At 41.1% G+C, this 12611-nt stretch overlaps 1 protein-coding gene across 4 annotated transcripts in view; it reads right to left on the minus strand.

Moving 5' to 3' along the window:
- Positions 1–11101, minus strand: part of LOC135264964 (histone-lysine N-methyltransferase SETD1B-A-like) — a 29400-nt gene extending 18299 nt beyond the window's left edge. For 2 of the 4 annotated variants that reach the window (XM_064354086.1, XM_064354085.1), the window contains exons 1-6: positions 7883–8655; positions 7569–7723; positions 7086–7184; positions 6442–6712; positions 5218–5339; positions 2385–3572 (exon numbers count right to left, since the gene is read on the minus strand). In XM_064354086.1, coding sequence (XP_064210156.1) covers positions 2385–3572; positions 5218–5339; positions 6442–6712; positions 7086–7184; positions 7569–7723; positions 7883–7943 — 1896 coding nt within the window. In that variant the 5' untranslated portion in view covers positions 7944–8655. Of the gene's footprint in view, positions 1–2384; positions 3573–5217; positions 5340–6441; positions 6713–7085; positions 7185–7568; positions 7724–7882; positions 8656–9999 lie in introns of those variants that run through there. The other 2 variants (XM_064354089.1, XM_064354088.1) reach the window with 2 other exon arrangements.
- Between the last annotated feature and the right edge of the window lie 1510 nt (positions 11102–12611).

The raw sequence follows: 12611 nt of genomic DNA on the forward strand, positions 1-12611 counted from the left end.
CATCCCCCTGAAAGGAAAATTATTTGTAGGCTTCTTAAAACATTCATGGAAAGAGAACATTCATGGAAAGGAAAAATAGGGTCCAAAATACCTAATGGCATTTACAAAATTATATAATTAACAACAAAACAGTGTAGGATGTTCACAGGGAAATCTGTATGGCTCAGCTTAGTGTGGAATTGGCAATCTGGGCAAGTCTTTACAGCAGGATTATATAACATCGTTGCTACGGTGGCAGCTAAATTAAAACAATATTTAAAATTTGCAGCTAAAATTAATTTTAAAAAATTATGAATTAGATTGCGCATTAAGTATTATTTTACAAAACTACTCAAAGTGGTCCAGAGTGTTAATTGTATGATATTTTTTTAAAGTACACAGAACAAAATTTAAGTAGAGTTGAAACAATTCTGCAAGGAAAAATGGTTCCGAAATCCTTCAAAGCAATGAAGCTAAGGGAGCACTTAATTTTCCCCTATTAGAAGTCTGATGTTTCTTTGTTAATTTGTTAATAATATATCATGAAAAGTCAAAAAGTGTAACTTTTGTTGTTATTTTTGCATTGTCACATCCCATTTAATCTACAATAAGAAAATAATAAAATATCAAATTCAAAATGTGGCCAAAAAAATGATGTTATTAATCAAACGCAACAATGAGAATGGAGGTGAAAAAAGTGACACCCCCTCTTATCACCTCTAGGCCATGCAATGTCAAGAGCAGTTCTCAGAATAGACTCCCTTTCTCCAGCTACACTGGACTGACCTGACATGACTCAGAGGAGCCTTTGTGGTTAAAAATCTCATTGATACACATAAAAGAATCTCTTCTCATTACACATATTTGTGGTTTTTATGGTCAACTAAAAATGCAACAAGAAAATTCTTTTTCACACCTTTTTGCAATTGTAAAGAGTATTATTTTAGTTTCTGTTGTGGTTTTTGACATACAAACAACATCACTCATCATCACTGATGGGTTTAGGGATAATTTCCTTTCACAGGTTTACTAAAATTAATTGCCAGTTATATTTAAACACCACAGTACATTTACAACATATATCAAACAATTAGCTAATTGTTTCCTTCAATAGGTATATGCCATCATATACCATTGTACACACTAGTTCCCCCAAAACGACATTGCAACACTAGTGAATTCTTTGCTTTGGAGATGAGAGTAGGGTGAATGGCAAAGACATAAGCCAATTCTTAGAAAGCGCCTGTTCAGAAAAAGCTGTGAACAGCATCCTGCCAACTTGCCGCGTTTTTGAAAAGAAGACTTTTTTCCGTAGCTTACAATTCAGATCAACACCGCACATTTCTGAAAGCACTATGAGCAAAAAAAACAACTGTAAAGCAAACCACTGCCTCATTTTTATGCTTATTCTATAATACACTCAATTGCTGACTTTCACCACAATAGAGTCATCCATTGCAACAACAGGAATATTATCCAGATGCCCCCTATAGCAGCCTTGGCTTAGGTGACACATTCCCATTGTCTGAAAACAGATTTGAATCCAATAATTAGGCAATTATGCACATTCCAACATAAGATCTTAAAATTAGATATAATTATTTAATTATTAAATTAAATTAAATTAAAAGCTCTAATGTAGTCTAAAGAAACATTATGTTAATATAACAAAATGAATGCATTGCTTTTGTGCCACAAGTTGATGTATGCATGCATCAGGGATCTGATTTTTTCCACACAAAATAAATAACCTCCAGTCATACTCTACAACACACTTTGAACGTAGGGGGCAATGACAGCAGTAGTTTATCTGCAAAAATAAACAACTTAAAACATCCAAATTTAATTCCGTTTTATTAATTCTGCCCACTTACAAATCTCTCATGTACCACAAAGGAGCCTGTTTTGAGAATTTCAAAGCACAGTTCGAATTACATCACTAAACCACATGTGAGTGCACAGGTGCAGATATCTCTGCTTGAAATCAGTTTTATCTCAAAAGTTTCCTGTCTCTAAAGTTCACTAGATTTGATTCATTGGGTGCCTTTTTTGAAAAACATAAAAACACATGCCTTCATTAAGAGCATATTCTTATTGCTCAGTTTGCATTCGATACCTAAATGTTACCAAGTGTTGGTGTGATGTCTCTTTAATAAAAAACAACAATCGACAGGGCAAGTGCAATACTGAGTCGTAGCACAGAGGTATTCAACTAGTGGATACTGGCACCCACTCAACAACTTCACAGTCCTACAGCCTGCCAGGTTTAAGGTAAATAATCACAAATAATACATCATCTCAGGGCTGCACTTAAAAGCCCAAGATGGAAAGAGGGTACCAAATGCAAGAATAAGGCTGCAAACTTCAGTATTCACCAAGCGTAAGGACACAGGTGTAAGTCTTACCACATCCATCTTGTCGGAGGGCGTCTGGTCCCCCGGGGTCGAGTCTTTCCTCTTGCCCCTGTCCGTCTTGGCCTGGGAGAGGGGGTCACTGGGGGAGGAGGCCTCGGAACTCCGCACCAAAGAGGCCGTCCCCAGGACGGGCTCGTCTTCGTCAGAGTCGGGCAGAGGGGTGGGGCTGATGTCCTCCAGGCCGGTGCTGGAGGGGCGGGAGGCCGGGGTGGCCCCGCAGTAGCCAGGCTGGGAGTTGGCGGAGTAGGGCGGTATGGGGGAGAGCTGGGAGGAGGACGAGGAGATGGGGCTGCCCTCCATGCGCACCTCGGTGTCCGAGTCCCTCTCGCTCAGGAAGGGCAGCTTGGTCCTCTTCTCCTTGAGCAGCATTTCGATGCGGGAGTCCAGGCTGTTTCGCTCCGACTCCAGGGTGGGGGTGCCGGGGGACGGGCACTGCTCGGGGGTCCTGCTTAGCGGCGGCGCGGCAGGGAAGGGCTCGGCGGACGGCGGGGGGTCGGGGAGGGGCGGCGTCTCCGGCTTCTCCTTCACCGGCACGAAGTCCACGCTGGCACTGGGAGCGGACGCGGTGCTGGGGGGGAAGGCCTTGGTGGCGGGAGGGGGCGGGGGGATCCTCCTGTACTCCTGCTCCCGAGGCGGGTGGTGGGGCGGGGGCTCCGTGTGGGGGTACGCGGGGGGAGGCGGGGCTTGGTACGGGGAGAAAGCGGACTTGTAGCCGGCCGAGCCGACGGGCGGGGCGGAGGGGGCGGGCTCCGGCGGGGGCGGCGGCGGCTGGTGCTTGAAGGAGGGGCTGGAGAAGGACGTCTGCTCCGAGCCGCGGTAGGCCCCGCCCGTGTTGTGCACGTAGTGGCGCTCTGGCCTCCGGTTGTAGGCGTCCTGGAACTTGGTCTCGTGCCTCCGGGCCTTGTACCCTCCCGAGCCTTCGGCCCGGCTGGCCTGGTACGCCGGCGTGGTCTGCCTGCTGGAGTAGCTGGAGTCCTGAGAGAACGGGGTACCGGCCAGCCGTGGGGTATGCGGGGTACCCTGGGACTGGGGCGTGTGCCCGAAGCTATTGGGCGTGTCCTGCCGCAGGCTGGAATAGGCCGTGTCCAGGGAGAGGGGCGTGTTAATGCTGTTAGGGGTGGTTGGACCCCCCAGGGTGGAAGAGCTGCCTTCGGACAGTCTCTTCGCGGGTTCGATAGCCTGGAGAGAAACGAGATTGCACCATGGTGACCAAAGCCCTGCAATTAAAATCACTTTCTCAGGCGAATGCCTGTCAACCTCATGCTAAATAAAACAAAGCACTCATTTCCCTTATTCATTAAGCACCGTGCGTCAGAAGGCATATCCGTTCATAAACGAGGTCCAAAAAGAATTGTAAGAAGTGTAAGAACAGTCTAGTCGCTTGCTCAAAACTGTCAGTGAGGATACGCAGGGGGTATTAAAATCCACCAGCCGACTCACAATCGCTCAGCGTTCGAGCAGGAAAACGAAGTTCTGCTGAACCAAGGGTTATGGCATTTTTAATTAGAATCAACATTAGAGGCTTCGTGGGAAGCCTCTTAGCAGATGTGGTCAAAGTACAGGTTGCAATCAAACTGCTCAGCTCACTGTTATTGACAGGTAAAAACAAGGAACCGAGGCTCATTCCCGACCGGGCCCCACTCTACCACCTGCTGCACAGACAATCTAAACCGCTGATGAAGTTGTCAGCGTCTCAAGCTACAGGTTTCTGCACTCTTACCTCAAAGGACCATTCTCTCATTTTCCCCACACTTTACATAAAACCAGAATAAACAAATATAGCCAACGCACTTAACCGTTTTTAAAAGCCGTGCAGTCAAAAGAATTTAGAGGTTACTATGGACATTACAGTTAACAAATGCCCCAATTTCAAATGTAAAACATGGTCACCCAGCTGTCACATTTTAAACAGTGTAGCAAAAAAATCAGTTTTTTCAAGGTTAAGGGTCAGTTAAATTTAGTCAACTGACACAAAATGAATGCGATCCACATTTTGTGCCTGCCTTCAAGTGACAAGAAATATTCTTTTAAAATATTTTAAGTGAACAATCCATGCCAAATTTCAATTTCATTTGGCCATATAGCAGATTCTTTATTTTGTCCGTCTACAAGCAAGGCAAGACAAATATCATGAAAAACAAAAGTAAGTTTCAAAGACTGAAAATAAACTGAACAGCAGACTGGTGTAAAACATAATTTCTCTGCAGCAGTATTTCAGATTGTGTAAGAAAATAAATCAATTTTAGGAAACAATCAATGAGTGCACCTGCAAAGAGAAGATTGCACAGAAGTATATAACCCAATCTGAAAAAAGAAAGTAGGGAAGGTAAGAAGGTAGTGCATAATCCCATGGCACTGAATGAAACTCTTCACTCCCATCTACTGGTATGTCCTTCACCCTGATCACCATCAAACATGTGTGCAAAGCAAACCCCCGACCCCCACTGCAGGACTGCTTCTTAGTGACTTAGTCACAAATTTCAGACATTAAACTGGAACCTGTCCTCACTGCCAAATAAGGAAAATAATCTGAATCAAATATAAGTTTATGAAGCAAGAAACAATTTGTTGAATACCTCTGCACCTCACCAGCAAAGATGTACAAGACATACTAAACAGGCCTTTGGCGTCCAGTGTATTCAGTCAACCCATAACTTGCGATTCCATGACCACCGCAATACCCAAATGTCACTTCTGAACTATTCCTTCTCAAAAGAGACGCATGCACAGCTGCCTGTGGACGTACAGTGAAACAGTAAGCAGAGATCACAGCCTTAGGACTCCTTCATTCAGGCACTCGAGCTGAACGCAACAGAGCGCTTACCAGCAGGGCATCAGCGAGGCTGTGTGGCGACACCTCTCGGGCGTCCTCACCCCCCACCGGTAGTGTCCGAGGGGTGTAAAAACCATTGATCAGGAGCTCGAAGTACCGCATTCGGTTTTCGCCTGTTTGATAGGTGAGAAGAGGATGGTGGAGCTTAAAAATGCACTCTTTGCTAAATTGCACAGAACCCCACCATTAACGTTTTGACATATGGAACGCTTGTGCCATCCGCTGTTAAATGTGATTCCCTTCACCTGCTTTAGCCCCTTACTCACAGGGAATTGTTATAAAAATGCAAAAAACAAAACGTTGTCACAGGCAATCAGGAATATTTGATAACCAGCAACACGCATACATACACAAGATATTTACAGTGCAAAACTGCAAAGCCAACAATAATAATTTTCTATACAACTAAGGCCCTATATTTGGAAAAGGGCAAACAACTTCATTGTTTTTCATTAAAAGGGGAGAAGGCAATCAACCCCCCTTCTGTACCCCCCCCCCCCCCCCCCTTAATCAGACATAGAAAGTAGAGAAGATTACGAATGGGATCACGCACAGAGAGTGACACTCCCTGGATTAGAATCCTAGCTAAATGGGGGGTTCATATACGGGTCTAAAAGTCAGCTGCCCCAACAAACTGCTCCAGTCTTTGCCTCCACCAAACCTTCAAGAGGAGGCTCACTACTGCTTCTTTAACTATGAAGTACATTATCATTCAAAGAAAATGCAGCATTAAAAATGCATAAAACAGAATGCATAATATGCACCCTCTTAAAATGAATAATGTGCTGATAGTAACTGAGTTATTTAGTTATATACTGATATCTTTCAGATTAACCGTTTTACAAAAAAACAGGATGTTACAGGCAGGGTAAGTGTGGTAATGAATGATAAGCTCACTTTCAAAGTACCCTGAATCAGTTAAGAAGTCCATTTACTAAGCGGTACTAATATTCGGTTTATCCGGCAAGATTTCGTGCCACAGTGGTGTGGAATAAGATGGACCTATAGCATGTTCACCAAAATAAGCTTTCTGACAGCATCGGACACCATGCCGTTACCAAGAAATAAAAGACGTGAATTTCAGCATGGGATTTCATGCTTTTTAAAAGACTGCAATCAATTTCATATAAAATTCAAACTGTATATTTAGAATGTGAACCGGAATCATAAACAGATAGGCACAGACAAGAGAGAGAACACAATTAGACTGCTTACCCTTCGGGTCGAGCTCCACGTGGATAATGTTTCCCATCACAGAAGTGTTGTGAAGATTTTGAACCGTGTCCTTTGCCGCCTTTACGGAGCCGAAAAGAACTTTTGCAATTCCCAAATGCTTTTTGTTCTTGGGATTGTACAAAATTTCCACCTCCTCTATATCGCCGAATTTCTTGCACATGTCTGTCAAGAAACCTTCCCGAATGTTGTCGTTCAGTCTTGCAAACGTCACCTCCTTTGGAGGGACCGGACCGACATAACATTCATCAATCTGGATAAAAAAATTAACAGTGTTACAGGACAGTTGACAATTTCCCAGTAAATACCATAACGTATTTGAATTCCAACGATCTGCATGTATGCTGTGGTTTCTGAATGTATCGTATGTACGTTAAAACTCTGAATAGCTATGTCTCAATTGTGCATGAATGTATCCAATGTATGTAGCCTATGTAGGCACACAATTGGCTAAGAAATGTAAACTGTGGGAAACAGTAGGCATACCGACCTTTATCTATACAACTGTAAGATGAAACAACAGTCCATAGGGAATTCCAGAACATTTGATCAGACTGCAGTGCTGAGAATTTTTTACAACAGAACACTTGTCACATTAGACAAGTTCAGAGTGGGGGTGTGACTACCTTGAACTTAGGAACCGGTAGATCGGTCTCCTTGTATTTGGTCCATAGACGACCGATTCTCGGGTCTCGGACAGTCTCCACCGGCTGCATTCCCGGGTTCTGTTAGAAAGCGGGAAAAAGCATTCGCAATGAAGTCAAAATAATAGCCACCTTCACTTCATTCAACAGCTACAGTAGCTAGCTTGCAAATGAAGCATGGCTCCACGGCGCGCATGTATGCACGTGTGCTATGCTTTCATATGCAATATAGATGAATAGTAAAAGTTAAACATGGGTGCACGTACGGTTTTGTTATTGCAATGCCAGCCGAACGCGTTCGTAACCATGGGAATATTGTGACACTTTGATGCAGTGTGTCAGGTGCTGTGACAAACGACTTTCCTACTTTCATATCATTCATTGCGACAATCACGTTCGCTGCGAACAGTCACAAATGTATTAATTTACCATTCTTCCAGTAAATCGTAAAAAACACAAACTCACGGGCATGCTGAAATTATGTCCATCGTAACGATAGACTTTATGCGATCCCCTTTTCAACGCTGGGTCAATAATCAACTTGTAACTCCTCCAATGGTGACTACGTTTCTCCCCTGAGCTGCAAACTGGATGGCTGTTTTCCATTCCGTTCGCCAGACCTGCAGAAGAATGTTAATAGAAAGAAAAACATTGCATGCTAAGATAAAAAACAACTTGTGCCAGTTGTCCCATAAAACACGGTTATGTCCGTAATGGGGCTTAAAGCTGGTCCCCATTACCGAAACAGACAGAAGGGAAGGTGGAAAAGGCAAGCTTACTTGAACTCTGCTTTCTACCGTGATCTTCATTTAACCTGGCTTTTTCTCCAAGCTTGGACATGATGTAGGTTATTCCGATCGAGACTTTTCCACCAAAACGGCTAGATCTTTTACATTTCCCTGATTACATTACATGCTTTTAAAGGATCCTGCCTCCTTTTTGCGAGCCAGCACATATTGTGTGCCTCTGGTCTGGGTTTTCGGTCTCTCCCACAATACACCACTATTGAGCTACACTGGGAGCTATCCAACCATCTCCCCGCACATTCGATACTCAAATATTTTTGAGAATTCCTCGATATAAAATTCTTACATATTATAATATTCAATATTATGTATTTCTTAGTTGAAAATCGACACATTGTTAATGTATCTGCTCCTCATTGCGGCGCATTTGGCTGGAAATTACAAGCTACAAAAAGCGTAGAATGTACCGGTTAGATTTACCCAAACAGGAAACAAGATGGAAGAGAGGCTTTAGTTTAGTGGACTGCCAGAGAATTTAGTTGTAGTCATCCCAGCCAATATTCCAATATTAAGCCTTCGGTCTGAATGGTATTTGGCTTTTTTTGTTTTGCTTTTAACACGAAGAAAACATTTACTTTTAAAAAGGGTAACAGTTTTAAGGTTCTAGAGGACAATTAAGTGTTCATTATTCTACTTAAGGCATGCAGACGGCAAGAACCAATCAGAAAAAAGCTTCCATTTTGCCTTGTGTCTTTCAGCCCAGGAAACATCGTGCATTATTAATCTTTTTGTTGAGGAAAAAATATTTTATATATTTCGATATGTAGAACGGGGGCAACTATTGTGAACATTGTCTGATATTTTGCAGTGCTTGGGCAATTGGCTGGTTAACAACAGTGAGTTCGACAAGCCAATCAGATCGAAGCTACCATTTTAGCTTCTCTATTAGAAGCCGTACGGAGACATCCTTCAACAGAGTGTAGAGGAGAGGCCAAGCGCACAGGTAGCCATTTTTCTGCAGTGGAGACAAATGGCAAGTGTGGTTTTCCATGGTTCCAAAAGGGATCTTATATTTGATTTCTTCTCTTCACGGACTATATCAGTGTGTTGTAATGTTTGCACCATTTAAAGGATCTGAGAAGAAGGAAGATAATATTGGACGTAATCCATTTGATATTTTTATTTTTTTTTCCCTTCCTGGAATCCATCTTTGTCCTAACTAGGTCATGGCACACCCATATGTCAGCATTTCGCTTCTGAAGTTAAAAAAAACGAGTGAATAAACAGCTTGCTTCAGTTTGATATGTTACTATTATGCTAAATATAAATATACAATAATAGGCTACTACTGTTCATCTAATGCTGTAAAGGCACATCATTGACATTGCACACTAAAGAGGCCAAGTATGAATGTAGCAATATGTAAGTCTATTTTACTTTACTTTAATAATGTAAATAGCTTTAGAAAATTAATACTGTGATGTTTTAAGCTTAATGTTTTGTAAAGGAAAAGTGGCAATGTTGTAATTTGAAGATCTATCCTTCAAAGAATAGACACAAAAGGTAATGAGTTATGTGCCTATTGTTTTCTTTTAATATTTAATTTGCATGCCATGTGTCTCCTTTAAAGGCTTTAAGTTCATTTCTGCTCACGTTTCAGAAAACAAACTAGTCAGAATATTATTGGAAATGTTACAAATATTCAGTCACAGGTGCAAAGCTATTAAATGGTTCATTCTAGCTTTTAATAATTTACCCCCACCCCTTTTTGGATAATGGCAAGATATTTCTTTTCAAAGAATGTGGTTAAGATGAACAGAACAAAGTAAAAAGCAAGCTGATGGTACAGTGAGCTTTAAGACCGTCAAATCACTATAGGAAATGGCTTTTTGCAATGTCTGCACTATAACAAATGTAGAAACAAATGACTACATTTCAAAATCTTCATATTATATGCTCTAAAATGAATGCTCTCAACCATGAAGGTAAGTGCATGCATCTGACCTTGCATCAAGGGCGCATTTTAATTTATCTTATTGCCAAGGCACATATTAACCTATGTTTTACACCCTAACCAGCAGATTACAGTTAGAGGCACCATAACATACTCAGACAGCCCAAGCATTGGTAAAATACTCAGAAATATTTACCTTTTCATTCTGATGAAATATATATGTAACAGGCCTATACGTAGAAGAAAAAGGAACAATTTCAGCTTGATCTTCAGATCCATTATGCACATGGTTTCTTTTTTAGATGGGACAGGGAGTGCCATTCCTAAAACAAAAAAGAGAAAGGGAATAAGATTTCTTTTGAAATCTCACAGACAGTAACATTGAAGAAGCTGCTTCCTGGTCATCAAAAATGCTGAGAATATCCTAGCAATGTCTCTTAGAATAGAAATATGCAAACATGGCTTTCCTCTTTTTCCCCCCACAAAAGCAGGCGTGCCGTCAAATGCCTCCCTCATCAATTTGAAGATAAAGAAAAAGGATAATACATTCTTAAATGGACAAATTATATTATGAAAGGTGGGGGGTTGTTATAATATGTTTAAAGTAGCAAAGGTTATGTAATGGTCTATATAAAAACATTCTCTATCTTTAAACTATCTAAATGTGAATAATATGGAACAACTGGTGTAATAAAAACATTTTTAGCAATTCCAGGTTTTATTACACATAACAGAATATTAAACTATACATGAGTTCTGAGAAGTAAACTGTTTTTAAAAATTTTAAATGGTTCATACCAGATAAGAACTTACACTTAAAATTATGTAAACGTAATCCACGAAGAAGGCGACACCCTAGGGATAATGGTAATGTGTTTTTGGGGTAAATTTGCTTTAGAGGATGGTTCTCTGCCCCCTTTTATCCAAAAGCGACTTTTTATGAACTGCTGTAATGGCTTCTCTGCTGTCTGCAATTTCAAAATGGCTTCTCCACACAAAGCTGATCTTTCAGAGCTGAAAAAACAAGCTGCGCCATTGCTGGGCGAGTATCTGTCTCGGAAGAATCGTTTTGAATCCTCCAAATGCAACTCTTTCTGTCTCTCTCTCTTAATCATTATCAGATATTGTATCAACAGTGACCAGGAAGGCTTCTGCTGGTATGTGTAGTGCGTGATGCATCAAATATAACCGACATGAAGAGCCATTTCGTGGCGCAATCTCGCTTTGCTGCGTTTAGTCAGCCGTCCACTCGAAAACAGGCTTGGTAAACGACTGTAATCTGAGAGTCTGGCTGTCTGCCAACCATTTCCTGCGTCTGATCTGACTGCATTCCACGCGATCGACTGGGGTGAAAAAAGAAAACAGTTTTAAAGTTGTAGCCTATTGCAGCATCTCAAGAGGACTGTTGAAGAGAATTTACAGTGAGCCACTATTTCCCTACTTCAAGAACAAGCGATGCTTGGGGGTCGGCATTTTGTTCTCCTTAAAAAAAAAAATCTGTCCAAGAATATTATGCAAGCAAAATTGAATCCTTTGTTTTGGTCACAAGGAAACTTCATTCTTTTTATGCGACTATGTTTTTCAAACAATCGCTGTTTTGTGTTGTTAAATTGCAGTGCGAATTTAAAAGTTGATTTATGTAAATCTGTATTTGTATAATATCTAAATATTTTATTTAGGCCCAGATGCAGAGCGAGCAAAGAAGGTCATGTAATGCCTCAGACAACATTTTGTGGAAAAATGCACATTGCCTAGTAATGTTTTGCATGCAACTGAAGCGGAAAGATTGTTAGGCCTGAATGTTCCTATTGTGATCCGATAGTAGTTTTCACTACTCACAAAAAAGCAAATAGCCTGTTCCACAATAGTGGGCAATTCAATACGAACCGTCGTCGACTAGAATAGTGTGGGTCTAATCTTGGGTAGAACGATGGTTATTTATTTATTATTATTATTTATTTATTTATTTAATTAAAACCAGCCGGCCTATCCTATGTTAGTAATGACAATGGGCCATAGGGTCAGCATTGTTGGAAGTTTTAAGTCATAAATGAAAATTGAGAATGCCCTTCGTGGTCCATGAATTGTATTCTCGCGCATACCAAATGGAATATTCCTTTGTGTTCATAGACAAATTATTTGCACAAAATTTTAATCAAACGAATACCGGTCCAATGGTGGGTGATAATTCGCAGTAAGAGAAACGTTTTGGTTACAGCAAATGTTTGGTAGTGTATCACAACTTTATTTATTTATATAGCTTGCCTACATCATCACTAATTTGTAGCCTTGAAAACCAGAGGATTTTATGGAGCCATTGAATGGTTACACAAGTGGTACACCTGTCTCTCCTTATTACAAACAAGGAAGATTATCGACTTTATAGTCTTTGTACCATGAGGGTGTGAAACCGCTCAGTAATTCGTATCCAATCCTCTTGTCAGTGTTGCCAACGACCGTTCTGTTGGCTGAATAGTTTAGTTAATTTCTGGTTAATTGAAACTGCCCTTTAAGATGTATCGCTAACATATGCTAAATTCAAGAACTGACTTTCATTACATGTTGTATTAAAATTGAAAGTTATAATGTTTAGTAGTGGATTTGGTAGAAAGAGTTATGTCAGCGGTTCTACGTTAAACATGATTTGTTTCCACGATTTGTTTGGGGTGAGGAGGCAGGGGCGTCCATGCAGTCCAAATAATTTTCTTGGTAGCTACAAGGTTATTTGCATCACGATAGCGATATGGTTATTTGCATCTAAACAATTGGTAGCCCCTCGTATTTAGGCGAATTACCATGAGTCTAAAA

Source organism: Anguilla rostrata, chromosome 10 (genome assembly GCF_018555375.3).
Source record: "Anguilla rostrata isolate EN2019 chromosome 10, ASM1855537v3, whole genome shotgun sequence".
Lineage (NCBI taxonomy): Eukaryota > Metazoa > Chordata > Actinopteri > Anguilliformes > Anguillidae > Anguilla > Anguilla rostrata.